Here is a 19,511-nt window from a genome sequence, read left to right on the forward strand (position 1 = left end):
TGTAGTGTACGTATTTTCAGGTTGGAAAATTTTCTTAATATCTCATTGATAAGTATTTACCATGGTTATTATTTTCTATGATCCATTGATGGAAAATAGTGTTGTAGTTTTCTTTTTTTCCAAGAAAAGCATACTTAGCTGTCCAGAATAATTTGTGAATATTGTGTTGTCCATGATATGCAATTCTAAGTTTGAAAAGAAACCATCTGGTCTTGCAGTATCAGCAGTTATAAAAAGAAATGGATCATTTATTGTTGAAACAAGGAACACACAATCAATTCCTTGTGTGCATATATAACCCTGTGTTTCTCACCAAGACTGAAACATGCCAGTTCCTATTTCTTGCTGATACTGCTGTAACACAGAAGCAAGGCCTTTCTTTCTTCTCCCCCCCTTTTTTTTTTGGACCCCACTCTGTTGTCTAATCTATTTGAACTAATAATATATGTAGTATTTTATCAGTTGATATAATTATTGTAATATTTCTTACCTTTAATCTTTTTTCCCATACAACAGTTAATAAATTTGACCCTAAATAGAAGCACCTAAAATTTTGCACAAGTGATTACTTTAGTTAACTAAAATATTTTTATTTTTATGTAACAATCAATATTTCTCCGAATTTACATTAAATATTTTATATAAATTAATGGAAATTACCTAAATTTTTAGAAAATCGTATTATTTAAAAAAAAAAATTTTTTTTAAGTATAATAAATAACATACTCATGTTTTAAACAAAATAAAATATAATTTTTCTAATTTTGATAGAAAACATTGTATATCATTTAAATAAGTTTAGACGTAATTGTAGAGAAAGAATAAAAATTTTACCAGTTACTTACTAGTTTTACAGATTTTTAAAAATCAAATTTATTGTGTGCATTGTGAACAAAATTCACTAATAGATTTTGTATGTTTACCACAAATGGGTACTTTGCATTTTGAACAAATAGCTTGGGTTTTATTTTCAGATTTTGAACTGTGGCATCGGACTCGTTACACTTAACTTAATAAATTGTTGTTGTCCATCATTTTCAGTGGTTGCTATACACCCATTTGTCACATTTTTTTACTGGGAGAGAACAAACTTTTATCTCAATTCTTCAACTAAGTCTTGAATGAATTGCCGTATACTAATAGATTTTCCAGATAAGGCTTTGTATGAAACCCAAGCTTTGATAGTAGCAAGGTCCAAAATATTATAAAAAACCTACACTGGTCACCTACATGAAGCAGACTTGACTATATACTTCCTTGGCATTTGGTCAATCACGTCCATACCAAAATTAGTTGCGTGGATTTTGAAATTTTTACAGACACTGGTATTTCTCTTCTTGAGCATTTTACAGTTCCTACAAGGGTGGTGTTTTTGAATATCAGTGGTCCTGCAAGCTTCAATGTTGTGAAAAAAAGTTATCTGTAGTGACATTTCTACCTTTGTTTTCAAATGTACTTAATAGTTTCAGTACTACATGCTCAGAAAGAGAAATGTTGGACAGACTTTAGTTATATTTTACAAAATACAGGAATCCATTTATTAGATATTTTGCATCAACATCTGCATTACCAGAACTGGATTCCACATTTATCTGGTTTATTTGGCATGTATTGAATAAACCTACACATAGCTTTTGTAGGAAATAACTGTTCATCTACAGTTACATTAGGACCTGGTGTATAGTTAGTCTGGCAGTTTTCAATAAAACGATTCTAAATATAGGAGATAAGGGAACATTTGTCTGTCTCTAGACGATCTAATCTCGTTATATCGAAATGTAAGAATCTCATTTAATAAAATTTGTCTCTTGACATTGTATTTCGGAAAAACAGTGATCCCCCCAATTCATTGACCACAAGCTATACAGTTCAAGTCCTTTTGCACAATATATAGCACTTGCATATAAAATTGCTATAAAAGCATTCATTTCTTATATTGTTATATTCCATTTATTTTCGTGAATCTGTCGATGAACTTCATCTTTAATTCATTTCTTTATATGCTTCAATAGCCATTTATGTATGAAAAGTTTCCAGGCACTTGACAAACTGTTGTCTATAACACTGTGTTTAGCATGTGGTGATGGGCACCCAACTTCCTTCAAAGTATTTTCTTCCTTTATCATATGTGATCCTTCCTTTATCATCGAGGGTGAGGCAGATATATTTTACACTTACTTCCAAGGAAATGCATCTGTTTTTCATCATTTAGGCATCAACATTTCTTATGGGTCAAATTGACCCACTTCGCGGTTTTAGGTATAAGTGTTAATAATCAAAAATTTATTTATGTTACGTATTTTCGAATTTGGTAAGTTACTGTTTACCTTAAACTATTAAAAGTCATAAAAGGGATTTTTTTTTCAATTAATACTTTTCACGTGGTGACAAATTAAACATCAATTTGGATCAAATTGACCAGTTCCGCGGTTCTAGTGTTAAGACTTTTCAGAACTAAATATAGCATACAGTCTATTATAGGGGAACATTTCGTTGTTTTAATTGCCCCTTTTATGAAATGCACATGCACAATCTAACCAAAACTAGACTATTTGATTTGTGATAGCAATTTCTTTTGCTATGCTTTAATATCTTCTTACACTGAAATATTTTTAAAAAAAAACCAGTAAAAACAGATAAAAAAAGTCTGAAAGGTTTCATATTTCAAATTATATCCAAAGGGGCATGTTTTTAACGTTTCGTGTGTTAACCTTTATTTATTAAATATCATGTTCTTTGCACTTAAACCATAAAATTCAGTTCAATATCAATGTCGCAAAATAATTTTGAAATTAGCCTATCTTTAGAGTTTCTGGATACACAGTTCTGCGTGTTCGAAATAAAAAGGTTCTTTTTACCCTCGTAGAGTGTTGCTATTGCTTGCTTTTGTATTGTTGAGTTTGTTACTCAAAAATTCATTTAAGTTTTACAAAATATGAAATCAATAGTAAAACAAATTTCAAATTTGGTCTTCCTCATGCCCATATTCGTAAGAGAATTATGTCATTTAAAATTCGATGGCTCTATGTACCGTTGTTTTATCACAATGCGAGAAATATACATACATTTATGCAGATTTTTCATTATTTAATTTCTTCAAATATAATGCAGGACTCTAACATTTGGTGGCAACAGTTTGAAAAGTGATTCAACATAAAATCGCAAAATGAAAACAATAATCATTCAGAGGCAAAGACCCTTTGGACTAATAATTATCACAAACAAAACAGTTTAGTTTTGGTTAGATTGTATATGTGTATTTGATGACAGTGCTGCAGACAGGTCAATATGTGTAAGCAAAATTCCATTACTCAGCACTGGAATTAAAAACAAATACGATAGACCATTGTGATATTCATTTTTATTTCTAATTTTTATATTGTTCAAAAAAGAGATATAAAACTCTGTAATAATTAATAGCATAATTTATTCAAAATTTTTTAATTAAATCTGTATAAATATAAGTAAAATACCAAAGGTGGATTTGACAACAAATTATTTATAATTACTTTTTGAATGTTCAAAAATCAAAAAGTAGTGGGAGACATTGTCTAATCTTGCCTATGTGTATGTATCCCACTGTAAAAAATTTTCAAAAAGAAAGGCAGTATAAATCAGAAGATCATGTCAGTAAAACTGAAAATCAATTATCCATTTTTTTCAGTATAAAAAGCTGTAATTTTCCCCAAAAATTTTATTTAATTTGTTATTTCATTAACAGTCATTAATTACATGTAAAAGGGATTTGGCTTAATTTGACATTTTACTTTCACCTCCATAGTTCTTTTAATTTATTACATATGTGAAAAACATTTATTTTAATAGTTTCAGTGCTTATATCAGTATATAGTCACTTTAAGAACAAAATCTTACTTTCTTCAACTAATTTCAATAAACAGCATGTAATTTATAATAAACACAATATATATATATATATATATATATATATATATTTAATATAATTAAGTGTAATTCTTGCTATATAATAAAGATGAAAAATTTTTGTGTCTTATTCATTCTTTTCTTACATTTTTGCAAGTAAAAATTCGAGCAAATTTTGTAAATAAAAGTTTGTGTTCTAAATATACCACATTTTATTTTTTAACTCTAAAGATGAATCTTTATTCTTATTTTTTAGGCTTTGTTACAGCTTAATTGTCCATTTCCTGCTCTTCAGGCTGCAGAAAAAGCTGTTAAAATTAATCCACGATGGTGGATTGGATATCAGACTTTAGGACGGTCACAGCTGGGTATTGGAGATATTAAAATGGTATTTTTTCTTTTTATTTTAAGTACTTTATTACATGTGGTTAAGATGTTATGTTTTAAAATTCTTTAGAAAAAAATATGAACAATTATAACCTAGTTTCTACCAATTGCTTGAATTAACATATAAAATACATAATAACATTCTCATAATTTAAACTAAGATAGAATACTTTCAGCGCATTATGTTAGTGCAAAATACAGAAACTATAGATTATGTACAGTCAAAAGTCGTTAATCCGAACTCGTCGGGACTTCGGCGATTCCGGATTATAGATCATCAGTTTAAATCTGGTAAAATGGCATGCAGAAATTATAAAATAAAAAATATGAAACCGTAATTTATGAAATAAAGAACAATTATGATCTAAAGGGTATCAAAATTTACAAAAAAAAAAAAAAAAGCTTAATATTTATTTGTTTACTTTATTAAACATTTCTTTCAATGTAAGTTGTTTAAGTTGCTTCGTTTTTTATGTGATAATACATTCTCTTTAATTCCATAAACAGACATAATTTCTTGTTCAGTTACAAAGTTCCGCTGTTCAAGTCCTATAATTGCTGTGTCGAGAATACCAACTAATTTGTCAATCGAAATTTTTTTCGTTTTCAATAACCTCTGTCACTTTCTTCGCTATCGGAAGCGAATTATAATGACGAGGCATTTGATTTAAATCATAACAAAGACGGAGTACATCGAGAGGAAATACCACATTTAGTAAGCAATTATAAGCCAAATAAAATAAAAACATCTGCCCTTAAGATAAGGATAGTGTTGACAGATCAACTTCCAATTCATTGTGCTCCCTGGCGTTAAAGATAAACAAAGTTTAGATAAACAAATGTTAAAGTTTAGATAAACAAAGGATATGCCTTTATCCATTTTTTGCAGCAATTCCACTTTTTGTTTAATGGACTCCGCAAGATACTTTCGCTTTGTATATCCTTTACATATTAGTAAATATATATCGGAAATTCTATTTGAAATAATCGAAAGTTCAAGCTTACTTTTATAAAATTGCTCTAACAGTCTGCAAAAAATAATAAGGCGGATCCAATTCGAAGATTAAGGAACAACGCAATCTGCAACATTAACTGAAATAGATAATTAGATAATTTTAGCTTAGCTTATCCCGTCCGTTATAAATTAAATGCGCATTCGTAAACGTATTTTGTGCACACGCAAATTCGCAGCCGTAAAGCGACGCATGCGCAGAAAGTTTGTAGCTTTGAGGTCCGGATTATGGGTGTCCGAATTAACGACTTTTGACCGTATTTCTATTCCTTTTCTGTTAATCTGTTTTCGACAGATTCAAAACAAAATTAAGATTTTGTTTAATATGTATTGTACAAAGTCTAAGATCCAGACTCGTTGCAACTGTGGCAGTTCCAGATTTGGGATTTCTTTTGAACTAATAATTCACTAGGGTGGCATCTGTGCTGAAGTGAAATCAAGTATCGGAACTCTCTACATGTTTTATTCTAAAAAAAATATCAAATGGCATTAACAAAAATACTAAAAAAAAACTTGCTGGTAGTCTAGAGGTCTAGATTTTAGATCATTCCGGATATTGTACGTGTGGATTTCGGATTTTGTACTGTACTGTTTGTATTTCGCATTTATTTTCTCTACTTCAAATTGAAACTTGCATAGAATGAAGTATTTGTACTTTAAACAAAATATTAATTCATTTTTATATAAATATGTAAGAAAAATAAAGAATATGTAAAGATCAATTAGCAGCATAAATTAATTTTCCTTCTCTATTCTAAAAATAGTAACCTCTATCTGCACTTGGTCATTTCGAGAAAAATCTATGTCATATGACTCTTATATAATTCGGATGATGTAAATAGAACTAAAAGTCAAGCAACCAATAATAATTTTACACAAATATTAACTATCCAATCAAAATGCTTTGAGAACTAAAACTAAGTCTGAATTAAGATTTCACCCTAAACATAATGCACTTGCTTTCTACGCTTGGGCTTGGCCGGACTGCTAATCTGTCTGCTCCTTATTTCTTACTGCAAATTTATCTAAAATGTGATAATGGTGGCATCTGTGCCAAAGTGAAATCAAGGATCGGAACTCTCTACATGTTTTATTCTAAAAAAAATATCAAATGGCTTTAACAAAAATACTAAAAAAAACTTGCTGGTAAACTAGAGGTCTAGATTTTAGATCATTCCGGATATTGTACGTATGGATTTCGGATTTTTTACTGTACTGTTTGTATTTCGCATTTATTTTCTCTGCTTCAAATTGAAACTTGCATAGAACGAAGTATTTGTACTTTAAACAAAATATTAATTCATTTTTATATAAATATGTAAGAAAAATAAAGAATATGTAAAGATCAAATTAGCAGCATAAATTAATTTTCCTTCTCTAGTCTAAAAATAGTAACCTCTATCTGCACTTGGTCATTTTGAGAAAAATCTATGTCATATGACTCTTATATAATTCGGATGATGTAAATAGAACTAAAAGTCAAGCAACCAATAATAATTTTACAGAAATATTAACTATCCAATCAAAATGCTTTGTGAACTAAAACTAAGTCTGAATTAAGATTTCACCCTAAACATAATGCACTTGCTTTCTACGCTTGGGCTTGGCCGTACTGCTAATCTGTCTGCTCCTTATTTCTTACTGCAAATTTATCTAAAATGTAAAACTTTTCCATATAGGCACATTTAATGTGCCAACTTGTTTGTGGCTGCAACATGTTGCTGAATTAAAATATGAAGATTTAATATGCCTTCACCTCTAATTTCCTATTTATTATGGATCAACACTTCTACGCCATCAGAATTCCTGCTGATCTTCACTTTATTAATTAATTATTAACTTCACTTTATTATTAAATTTGTTTTTATTACAGTGTTCAAGGTGAAATCTTAATTCAGACTGAGTTTTGGTTCTCAAAACATTTTTTGATTGGATAGTTAATATTTCTGTAAAATTATTATTGGTTGCTTGACTTTTAGTTCCATTTACATCTTCAGAATTATGTGAGAGTCATGTGACATAGATTTTTCTCGAAATGACACAGTACAAATAGAGGTTACTAGATTTTAGATCTATTTGTACTCTATTTTTAGAATAGAGAAGGAAAATTAATTTACGCTGAACTTCTATTTGCACTATTTTTAGAATAGAGAAGCAAAATTATTTTACGCTGCTAATTTAATATTTTACATATTCTTACAATTATATATAAATTTCCAGATTAGTATGTGCTACCACAAAACTCCACATTTCAATCACAGCAATATTTGTTTAACAGAGTTACAATAACAAACTTTCATTTACTATATATGAAAGATATAAGTACAATCTTCAATAACATTTCAAAATTTCTCGTACAGTACTAAAAAAACTGGTATGCAGCAGAACATATATCATATGATCAAGCCGATCACACTTCATGTAAAAGAATTCAAATTCATCTGAACATTTAAGTGTTTCAGATGATCAACGAAAATGATATTAGGTCAGGATGATCAGAATTCTTTACTTTTCCTTTAGATCCAAATTTGCTTAACTACAAATCGGGAAACATTAAAGTTTACTTATCTTTGTATGTATGTGTTGTCATCACATTTCATTTTAAGCACCCATTTTGGATGTTTATTTCTTAAGTTTAGATTTTCAGGCCCCATGCTTGGACATAGTGTATATTTTTTGCTATGTATTATGTTAGACACACGTTATCATAACCTATGGGCTATTTGGTGCAAAAAGGATTTAAGAAAAGGAAACACACGTAACAATATTTTGGTAATCATAATGCCTTCATAATTATTACACTAATCATAATTACAAAAATTCATTTTTGCATTACACAAACTAAAGGTAAATACACAGCAACAAACAAATATCTGAGGATGTTTTATTGGATCAAAACAAAAGGTATTTACATGTTATCCCACTGACCTTGGGCAAAGATTTTGGCAACAATCGGCAATCATTACTGGAAACAAATGGTAATGATTGCTGATTGTTGCCAATTCTAAAACAAATGGTCATCCACAACTGGTGCTAATTCGCTGTTGGATTGCTGTAAGTACCAAGTAAAATCAAAAAGGCTAAAGAGAGTCGATTACTGAAACCCATAATAAAAAACCATAACATTGTGTAGGAAACAAGGTTTTGCATAACCATAGGCATAGGCCAATTGATTTAGATAACTTACCCTTTCTAATTGAAGGGCATTTCAGGGCTATCTCAGGTTTGCTATTCATTCCAGAGGCAAAATGGGCAATATATACTGATGGCCACACAAATTGCAACACCAAGAAAGACAAAAGATATCACAACACAATTTATTTAGTAGATAACATGTTGACCAAGTATCAAATGATTAAATTTATAGACTTCTGTGAAGTGTGATTCTTTCCAAAATCAGCAGCCAGAGTAGCTGCCATTGTTGGAGATCACCATTCCCACACGCCTTGGCATTGATTCAAAGAGACTTCGGATGTGTTCTTGAGGTACAGCAGACCAAGCAGCTTTCACACATTGCCAAAATTGATCTGGTGTAGCAGCTTGGGATGTAATCTGGGTCAATCGTTCAGCAACCATGGACCGCTTGTTTTCTATCAGCGAAAGATCCGGAGAGTGAGCTGGCCAGGGAAGCAATTCAATCTGGCAATTGATAAAGAACCCTTGAACAATGTATGCCACATGTGGTCGCACATCATCCTTTTGAAATATGGCTGTGGGCAAGCCCTGAAGGTAAGAAAGGACAACTGGCTCCAACACCTCAGAGATGTAGCACTGGCTGTTAGTACCGGCTATGCGTATTAGAGGAGTGTGAGAGTGATATCCAGTACCGCCCCATATCATAATACCCGGTACAGGACCAGTTGTGGGGGTGCATAATGCAGCTGTTCATCATCCTCTCTAATCCGACCATCGTGATGTTGCAGACAGAAGCGTGACTCGTCAGTAAAGACAATTTCATTCCATTCTGCTGTCCATATCCTTCTTTCATCGCACCATTGGCGGCGGAGATGTCTGTGGTTCTGCGTCAAGAATAGACGAAGCAGTGGACATCTTGCGGTCAGACCACTCAGCTGTAAACGGCGTCGAATGGTTCACGCAGACACTGGATGATGCGTTACATGTTGGCACTGGCGATAAAGGCAAAGCATATTTTGCTTCCCTTAAATAAAGCTAAGACTAATCTAAATAAAATTCATGCTTTATTCCATAAATTAAAATAAAATAAGCTAACATTGTAGCCTTCACATTTAAAATCATTTGATTGAAAGAAAACTAGCATTATGCTAACTCCATAATAAGACACATTTGCTGATACCGGCGTGCATATATATAATACTCGGCCAACCCGCCGATCTTGACATTAGCGGCAGTCACGTTAGCTTTATGCCGATTGACCTCCGATCAAAATTTGCATAAGGAAAAACTAAAGCCAATAAACGGGCCTCGTTTCCTCATGCAAAAACAAAAACAAAACTTACACAGAATCACAGTTCATAGTTCAATTCTATTATATGAAAACACTTATTGTCTTTAAACACTGAAAACATCTAAACAAAACTTTCTTAAATTAACAGCAGTCACTGCTTTTGTAAATAAATCTGCAGTACAGTCAAAAGTCGTTAATTCGGACACCCATAATCTGGAATGATCTGTAATCCGGACCTCAAAGCTAAGACCTTTACGCCTGCGCATATGCGTGTGCGCATGCACATAATACATTTACACATGCGCGTTTAATTTATAACGGACGGTATGAGCTAAAATTATCTAATTATCTATTTCAGTTAATGTTGCAGATTGCATTGTTCCTTAATCTTTTAATTGGATCCGGCTTATTATTTTTTGCAGATTGTTAGAGCAATTTTATAAATGTAAGCTTGAACTTTCGATTATGTCAAATAGAATTTCCGATGCTGGAGCTCCCAAAGGATCTACAAAGCGAAAGTATGTTTCGATGTTCATCAAACCAAAAGTGGAATTGCTGCAAAAAATGGATAAAGGCATATCCTTTGTTTTTCTAACCATTCCAAAATCTGTTTATCAATTTCACGCTACTCTTCAGCGGCGGGGGGGGGGGGGAGAGAAACGCCGCTGCGCGCAATGAATAAGAAATTGATCTGTCAGCACTATCCTTATCTTCAGGGCAGATGTTTTTATTTTATTTGGTTTATAATTTCTTACTAAATGTAGTATTTCATCTCGATGTACTCCGTCTTTGATATGATTTAAATCAAATTCCTCGTCATTATAATTTGCTTCCGATAGTGAAGAAAGTGACACAGAGGTTATTGAAAACGAAAAAATTTCGATTGACAAATTAGTCGGTATTCTCGACACAGCAATTGACAGTATTCTCGACTTGAACAGAGGAACTTTGTAACTGAACAAGAAATTATGTCTGTTTATAGAATTAAAGAGAAAGTATTATCACATAAAACGAAGCAACTTAAACAACTTACATTGAAAGAAATGTTTAATAAAGTAAACAAATAAATATTAAGCTCTTTTTTTTTTTTTTTTTTTTTTTTTTTTTTTTGTAAATTTTGATACCCTTTAGATCATAATTGTTCTTTATTTCATAAATTACGGTTTCATATTTTTTATTTTATAATTTCTGCATGCCATTTTACCAGATTTAAACTGATGATCTATAATTCGGAATTGCCGAAGTACCGAGGAGTCCGAATTAACGACTTTTGACTGTATTTAATTTACTGGTGATAAATTCAAGGTCAAACACTCTATCATTTACTAGTCTTATAATAAAGTGATATTTTATGTCTATGTGCTTAGTTGGGCGATTTTCTATTAGCGATCTGGAAAAATCAATGGCAGATTTGTTATCACAAAATAGTTTACATTCTCTTAAATTAAACTTTAAAATTTCATCTTGTAAGACATTTTTCGTCCACATTAATTCCTTCGCTGCCTCCGATAAGGCAATATACTCCGCTTCTATGGTTGATAAACTTATACAGTTTTGTTTAACAGTTTTCCAGATTACTGGTACTTCATCTAAATATAAATCCTCCCATGGACATGCAGTCATCCCTATTACTTGCATAATTAACACCTGAATAACAATATAAATTTAGATGTTTAATCTTCAATAAGTTTAACTTATATAATTTAGTACTATTGAGATTACCAAGCAATTTCAACAATACTTCCCAATGAATTCCAGGATTCTTCTGAAATTGTGATGAGATATTCACTGCATATGTAATATCAGGCCTTGTCCTGTTGGCTACAAAAACTAAACATCCCAGCAGATTTCTAAAGGGTAATGTTAGCATTTCCACAATTTCTGCACTTGTAGATGGACAATCTAATTTTGTAAGAATAGTACCTTTAGGGAAGTGAAGTTATTGGTATCTGGAAATGTTTAAATTTTTCAAAAATTTCTTCGATATATTTTTGCTGATGTATAAAAACCCCATTATCATTCTCTAAGAATTCAATTCCAAGTAACGTTTTAGTTTTGTCTAATACTTTAAGATCAAAAAACTTACTCAGCTGTGAAATTACTTTATCTATACTATATTGATCTTTACTAAAAATCATAATATCATCTACATATAACAAGAGAATTAAACCCTTATAAACATAATTACACCATTGTATTTTCTTAAAATGTAGATTTTCTAAAGTACTTTCAAATTCACAAAACCATTCACGGCCACTTTGATGTAGACCGTAAATGGCCTTTTGAAAACACAAAATGAGCACCTGCCTTTTCTAAACTTGCTCTCTCGATAGTAAATTTCTTCTTAGATTTGGATTATATAACACATTACTAACTCAATCCAATTTATTCGATTGCCTACTTTTACTGAAAATTTAATGGTACCCTTTCCTACTACTTTCACAATTTCCTACAGCTAAAGACATACGTATATCGTTTATTTCTTCAAAATTTGTCATTAAATTTCTATTATTACAGAAATGAGTTGTAGCTGCTGTATCTACGACCCAATTAAATTTATTTGCGTTACTTTCTTTATCTGTAGTTGTTATATAATTTTCTACTAACGTTAATTCTTTATCTTTAAACTGTCCATTTTTATCGTCTATTTTAAACTTCTGATTTTTACTTACATTTTCTTTACATTGAGCGATTAAGTGTCCAAATTTATGACATCTGAAACAAGGTCCTATTCTCATATTGTCCATAGATTTAGTTTTATTTTCAACTCTGTCTTTCCCTGCATTTTAACTAATAGTATTAAACACGCTTACCTTGCTGTCTTCTAAAACGGCATTTACCTGGCGAAGTCGGCTTTCTTCCTTACCAGTTCTTCAGCAATTCTTTTCAACGTAAAATCTTCGTCCTTCCACCTATAGATCAACTGTACAATGTGGAGTATTCCTGGGTTAATCTCCTTATTGCCTGAAATCCTTTAAAAAGATCTGTCAAGTTGTGTCCAGCTTCAGCCAACTTCTTTGCAGTCATTCTTATCCTCACAATGAATAATCCTATTTCTTCATTTGGGGTATATCTACTGCTAAAAAATTCATCCAATAACTGAATTATCCTTGCTCTTGTTTTGAGTTCGAATTGCTTCTGTAGAACTTCTCATGCTTCTTTACCACTTCAGCATTCTTGTATCAGCGGTCTGAACTCAGTTTTAATTCCATAATATAATGTAGTGAAGGCTCTATTCTCTCTTAATGTGAATTCCTGCTTTTTATGCCTGGTTGCACTTTTATCTAATTCTTTTTCTTTGTCCTCTCTGAAGCTCCAACAGTTTCTATCCAGTAACAGCATTTTCATATCGACTTTCAATCGATATGTCATGGTTAAACAGCTCAAAACCTTCAGTTAGTAATGACATCTTCAACTAAGTGTGAGTGCAACAACTTGAACAAAACTTCTAAGACTGGTCAGCTCCTTTTCGTGGATAATGACCCTCTTCACCTACATTCCTTCATTGCTGAGTTGAACTGGATGACAGATTAGCTGTTGGCGCTGGGCCCATAACCCTGTTGGCAGTGGCGATAAAGACAAAGCATATGTTGCTTCCCTTAAATAAAGCTAAGACTAATCTAAATAAAATTCATGCTTTATTCCGTAAATTAAAATAAGATAAGCTAACACTGTAGCTTTTACATTTAAAATCATTTGACTGAAAGAAAACTAGCATTATACTAACTCATAATAAGACACATTCGGCGATACTGGTGTATATATATATAATACTCGGCCAGCCTGTTGATCTTGACATCATAGGCCAGTCAGCGGCAACCACGTTAAGCTTACCGCCGATTGGCCTCCGATCAAAATTTGTATAAGGAAAAACTAAAGCCAACATTACAGACTGAGTGCACTGTGCTATGGTTTGTGATGTGACTGAGTGATCCGTCAGTGCCATGCGCACAATGTGCCTGTCATCACGTGAAGTGGTGCACTGAGGTGGATGTGATCGAACACGTCGGTCCGTCGTACCCTCCTGCATCCAGTGGTCACATATCTGCATTACAGTTGTTTGGTTTCGTCCAACATGACTAACGATTTCCCTGAAAGATAATCCACACTCTCGGTAGGCCACTATCCTTCCTCTGTCGAACTCGGATACTTGATCAAATGATGATCACTGTTTACTACGAGGCATAGTTGATTGTTTTTTGAAAAAAAAAACCACAAGAAAAACACAATTGCTGAACTTGAAATCATTGAAAACTCCAAGCCTTAAATAGCACATTGAAGTGGCACCACAGGCATGCAGGATGTGCATCTGCACTGAAATTCTAATCATTTGCATATCTCACCTCCGCTAACGTATGTTGTAAATTTTATGTTATTTGTATGCTTCCTTCAGGGTGTTGCATTTACGGTTGCCAGCAGCGTACAAGTTTTTCTATCGAAAATTAAATACTCATCCTGTGGTTCTCTGACGCAGACAAAAATTATAGAATAAGTAAAAAAATTTGAAATGTTTTTCAGTCTTGATTGATGAAACAACTGATGTTACAACCATCAAGCAAATATTGTTCTATCTTCAGTATTTTAACTAAAAGAAGATGAAAATGTTTGAACATTTTTTTTATGTCCTCTTACTTCTGCAACTTCACAACATATTTCATGGACAATTTGGATACTTTGGACATCAAATATCAGAGAACAAGGTTATGGTAGCTTTCATGTTAAGGCAGAGAATGTATTGTGTATCATACTGCTTAAACTTGCATTCTCAGATTCTTGCAAGTCCAAGACATCAGAAATTGAAGATAATTGAAAAGGCATAGTCATTGCTTCACACTGCAAAGAAACAGAAAGTTTTATCAGAGAAGATCAATGAATTTTGTCTTGAATAAAAAAAATGCATTTAAAGAAATTATGCCCCACAATATGGATGTAGAGGCATGACTTTATTATGATTTTCATTAAACTTCTGGATGCTGTATGCAAAGGTTTGGATGAAATTAGTCATTAAACTGACTGTGATATGTCAATTGGTGTCACTGGATTAATTAGCTCCATCTGCATTGTGAAATTTATGGTTTCCCTCTTTGAAAAAGAATTTATATTTAGCTACAACATTTTATTAAGTAGATTCCTACAAAAAGATTTGGATTTGACTTCCATTGTAAAACTTCCCCAGATGTTTTGAGATTAATTTTTGAACATTAGAAAAAATGCAAATGATCATTTTTAGGTACTTTTTTTTAAAAAAAAGGAGCAATGTGTCTGAGGCAGGAGATACCAGTTATTATTCCGAAGACAAAGAAATGACAAGTTGATCAGTTTAGCATTAATATTACTGATATCATATTTCTTTTTCTCATTTTTGGATGCTATAATTATAAAAATTTTTAAGTTTTTTAGTTTGTAAATATATTCTATCTTCCTTTCCATGTTTGGTATCTGGCTTAAGAAACATCATCAATTTCAATATATAGGTCAAATTTTATGAAAATATCCTCCTTGAAAAGGGTTCTTTCATCACCATTGAATATTTACTGTAGGAAAGACAAGTAGGTGAATTTCCAGACACCGAATTATTGATTATCAAAATGTTAAACAGATGTGAAAAAGAGATGTTTCCCAGCATATATGAGCTTTTTAGAATAGCTGTAGTAATACTAGTGGCAACAGCAGCTCCAGAGGAGAGCTGCACTACCTTAAAAAGATTGAAGACTTATTTGAAGAATATAACAGGCGAAAATACATTTATTTCTCTGGCACTTATGAGTATATATTATAATATTGTAGACATAAATATTAATGAAGCACTCAATAATTTAGGCTAAAAGAATGATCATATGAATATTATATCATAATATACTGTCATTTTCTTAAATTCTTCAATTTAATATTTAATATCAATGTATTTTGTTATAACATTTACTAATATACAAAATTTGATGCTGTTTTCTATATCTGTATCTTCATTATCAGGTCTTTAAAATGTCACTGAATTTGTCTGAGTTTTCATTAGCATTTAATGTATGAATTTATGATAATACATTAAACAAGCATCTTTGTTTACTCCACTAAAATTTGGAAACATCACAATGATAGGTAATTTCTATGACTTCAGCTCCCCCCCCCAACCAAAATCTTGGATTCACCCATTGTCTTAAGAGAAACTAAATGTAACAAATTGCTGGAAATCCTTTGCATTAAATAATTAAGTATACAGTCATCAGTATAAAATCACCTGTCGGTAGTGCTAAGAAAAATGTATGTATGAAGAAAATCATTTTGTATTGTTGTGCTTTTTACCATTAATTTAATTTTGTTTTAGGCAAAAATAAGTTTCTCAAAAGCCATTCATTTGAATCCATCTGAGAAGGAACTTTGGGAAGACGATCTAAAATGGACTCTTACACTTCTGGAAAAGAAATCTAAGTTGGATAACCAAAATGCTGAAAGGGAGGTAAAGCCAGTTTCAACATCATCTATTACTTATGACGAAGAAGGATATATTACATCATCAGAAAAAACAATTTCTCAAGATAATAGCTTAGTGTTGTGCCGATTTTAATTATAATATCTTGTTAATATAGGGTCATTCAAAGTACTGAACTGAAACAAAATCTTATTTATTCCTATATGAAATGACGTGTTACAAATTGATATAAAATAAAGAAATTATTTAATTGTTTCATACTTCATCATTACAAGTATATGTTTTGAGCACCATTGGTGGAATAATAGACATAAAAAATGGTACTGAAATTTTGCTAACTGGTATCATTTTATCATTTCATAAGATATATCTGCTGTATGAAACCAACGGCACCACCAAGCTTTTGCAAAGATCAGGTGAGAAAGATAGATAATTATTTTCTTTTTTAATTTATTTAAGTCAGCAAGTTTTTAGTGTGTCATTTCATTTAGAAATAAGATTTTATTTTTCACTATTGCATTTGAATTACCTTTCTAAAGTTTACTAATATGATTTTGATTTCACTCAGTGAGAGTGAATTCTGATTAAGTCAATTCTTTTTAATTTTTATTGCTAAGATTTATTTTCTCACTGAAAATAGATTAAAATTTGTTATTGCTTTTGTTAAATCCCCTTCTAAACATTAGTGTATGTTGTATGTTTATTGATTTTATCTAAAACTTTATATCAGAATATCCGAATATTGTAGTATAATACAAAAGAACTAATACACTTTAAAACCTCTGTATGACCATAAGCAAACATGGACTCCACAGAAGACAAAAATCATGTAGCATCATTTTATTTTATACTAAATATTGACTCCGAATGATTCAATAAAATATTTAGCTCTATATTTATTTTATGCTGTAAATTAAAATTAATTTATTGTTGTTGAAATTATATGAACCATTTTTTTTTAATTTACTGCTTTCATTGCTGTTTTACATTTTAAGCAAAAAAATAATCATACACAATTTTAAATGTTGTAAGTGATTGTTTTTATTATTGTTGTTATTAGAGTTTTCCGTAAGTGTTTGTCTTTTTGAAAATTATTAAATTTATGAGTGTTATAATTTTGATAATGGATCAAAGAAATATTATTTCTTATGTTAGAACATGAAGGCTTTCTTTTTGTGTATGCTTTCTTTTCTGTATATATTGTAAATAAAATTTATTAAGTTTTTGAGAGTCAGAATTTAATATTAAACATTTTACATGTTTTTTTGTTGCTATTTACTTCATATAAACATGATAATTGAATATCAGAATACAAAATAATTTCGTCTGAGCTGGTTTAATTTTTTCAGTATAAGAAATGAGGTACAGAAGTATTGATTTTATATGTGTCAGCAAAATCAGAGTTTCAACTTGTGATGTTATAATGCATTCAGATTGCTGAAAATAACTGTATTATTTTGTTTTAGTTTTGTAAGTTGTCAAAATTAAATCTTAAACATTATTATAATAAATGCTAAAAATCAGTTTGAAATGTAAAATTAAGCAGAATTCTGCCTTAGATTATAGAAAAGTTTTAGCAGTAAAAATCATTAGTTTGCCAAATACAATGCACCTAATTATTTTGGTCACATTTTGCTAGATTCAGTACAATTCTCTTTATTGAAGTATTCTGCACTATCATAAGCTGTGTTATATTTTGTGCAGTGAGATTTAGTCAGCTTTTAATGCTTGTTTATTTTACTTAATGCTTATTCTTTATTGTCCTTTGCTCTTGTTGATTAGCATTTGAAAGCTATTTACTGAAAATAGATTTCTGCAAGGATTCATTTGCAATATTATTCATTATTTCAGATAATACTGAATCCTACAAAAGTATTGTATGGAGTTGTAATTCGGGTTTTTTTTTTTTTTTTTTTTCCCCCAAGACTGTTTGCTGAAAACTTCATAAAATAAAACTGGCTAAAGCCAGAGCCTTATAAAGTTGAAACTTTAAGGAAAGGAAAAATAGAATCTTTTAATGTAAATCTGTTAGGTTTTTTTCCCGCTATAGGTTTTTTTCCCACTAAAATACCTCACTACCTGGGTTATTTTGATAATTTTTAATCAATAAAAAATTATTTAAATTTTTTAAAAACTACTAAATTTAATGACGATTTTTGTAATTAATTCCAATGATACTCATCATGATTTATAATATTTCAAGTGTTTGTACAAAATACTACAAATGTAAAAGAATTTAGAATTGTCATCCGTGTTACTAACATGTTATATGTTATGCCTACCGGGCAGGTGGACTCCGACTTTCATGGAATTGTATTATTTAGTGTGATTTTACATTTATGCATGTGCTACATACAATAATACTATACTTTTAGGTTGTATGGACTATTTCTATTTTATGTTAGTGAAATAGTACTTTATTTTTCATTTTGTAGAACATTTTAAAATAGGATTGCGACTAACTAACCATAACCACAATGTCTGAAACTTGCATTCCCCACAGAAAAAGACGAATGGTGATATACTCAAAATTTTAGATATGAATAGTTAGAAAATCTGGAATTAGAGGATTGGTTGAAAGAAGATAATACTGTAAAAGGTGCATCTTACTATATTTGCTGTAAAATGACATTAAATAATGTCAATAAATTGGTGTTACCAATTTACAAAAATGGAGTTAAACAGAAATAAAGTGCCAATATTACTAAGACAAGTTTAGTGTTTGTCAGATTCTTCCCCAAAAGCAAACCTGTGGAGAAAGAAGAAACAGCAAATGTAAAGTTAATAATCCCTCCATGGCAAGCACTAGCTGTTATAGGCGGTGGGCAATATTAACCACTTAACGACTACACTCGAGATATCTCGGGAATAGATTCCTAGATTCCGTTTCAATTTTCCTGTCAATGAGTTAACTATGGCACTGAAAATTTTACGCATATTTAATGCCATCGCCCGTAATATCATGTGGCAGTCAACACTCTGCCATGCACATGTTTTCTTAGCTCATGGGAGGAATCCAAGCAGATTTTGTAATAATTGGTTCCTCCATGAACCTGAGTTGCAGTCAACGACGTGGCTGCATTATAAATGAACTGTAAATTCAGTTTATTGATTAGGGATATGGTCTTAGACCCAGACACCTGGTGCTACACCAAAGTTTCTCTCATGCAAATTTGTTTTGTTAGTCGATGCAGATTACCAGATTGTTGCAGACTGTGATGTGTCACACAATGGTTCAGATTGTGGCATACTGTCAATGACATTATGGATCATAGAATATATTTACTTGAGCTCTTATTACCTATTGTTACCTTGATTACAGTTTTGTATTACTTTTAGCTAGATTGTGTTTCTTTTTGTCTGCTTCACTAAAGCCA

At 31.1% G+C, this 19,511-nt stretch overlaps 1 protein-coding gene across 2 annotated transcripts in view; it reads left to right on the forward strand.

Annotated features, from left to right (window-relative positions):
* LOC118193953 (tetratricopeptide repeat protein 33-like) overlaps positions 1-17,359 on the forward strand; it is a 36,918-nt gene extending 19,559 nt beyond the window's left edge. For both annotated transcript variants that reach the window (XM_035365118.2, XM_035365120.2), the window contains exons 4-5: positions 4,139-4,270; positions 16,030-17,359. In XM_035365118.2, the coding sequence (XP_035221009.1) occupies positions 4,139-4,270; positions 16,030-16,269 (372 nt within the window). In that variant the 3' untranslated portion in view covers positions 16,270-17,359. The remainder of the gene's footprint in view (positions 1-4,138; positions 4,271-16,029) is intronic.
* The last annotated feature ends 2,152 nt before the right edge of the window (positions 17,360-19,511 follow it).

Source organism: Stegodyphus dumicola, chromosome 8 (genome assembly GCF_044657685.1).
Source record: "Stegodyphus dumicola isolate Sdum_Otavi_A_Nest chromosome 8, ASM4465768v1".
In the NCBI taxonomy this organism is placed as follows: Eukaryota; Metazoa; Arthropoda; class Arachnida; order Araneae; family Eresidae; genus Stegodyphus; species Stegodyphus dumicola.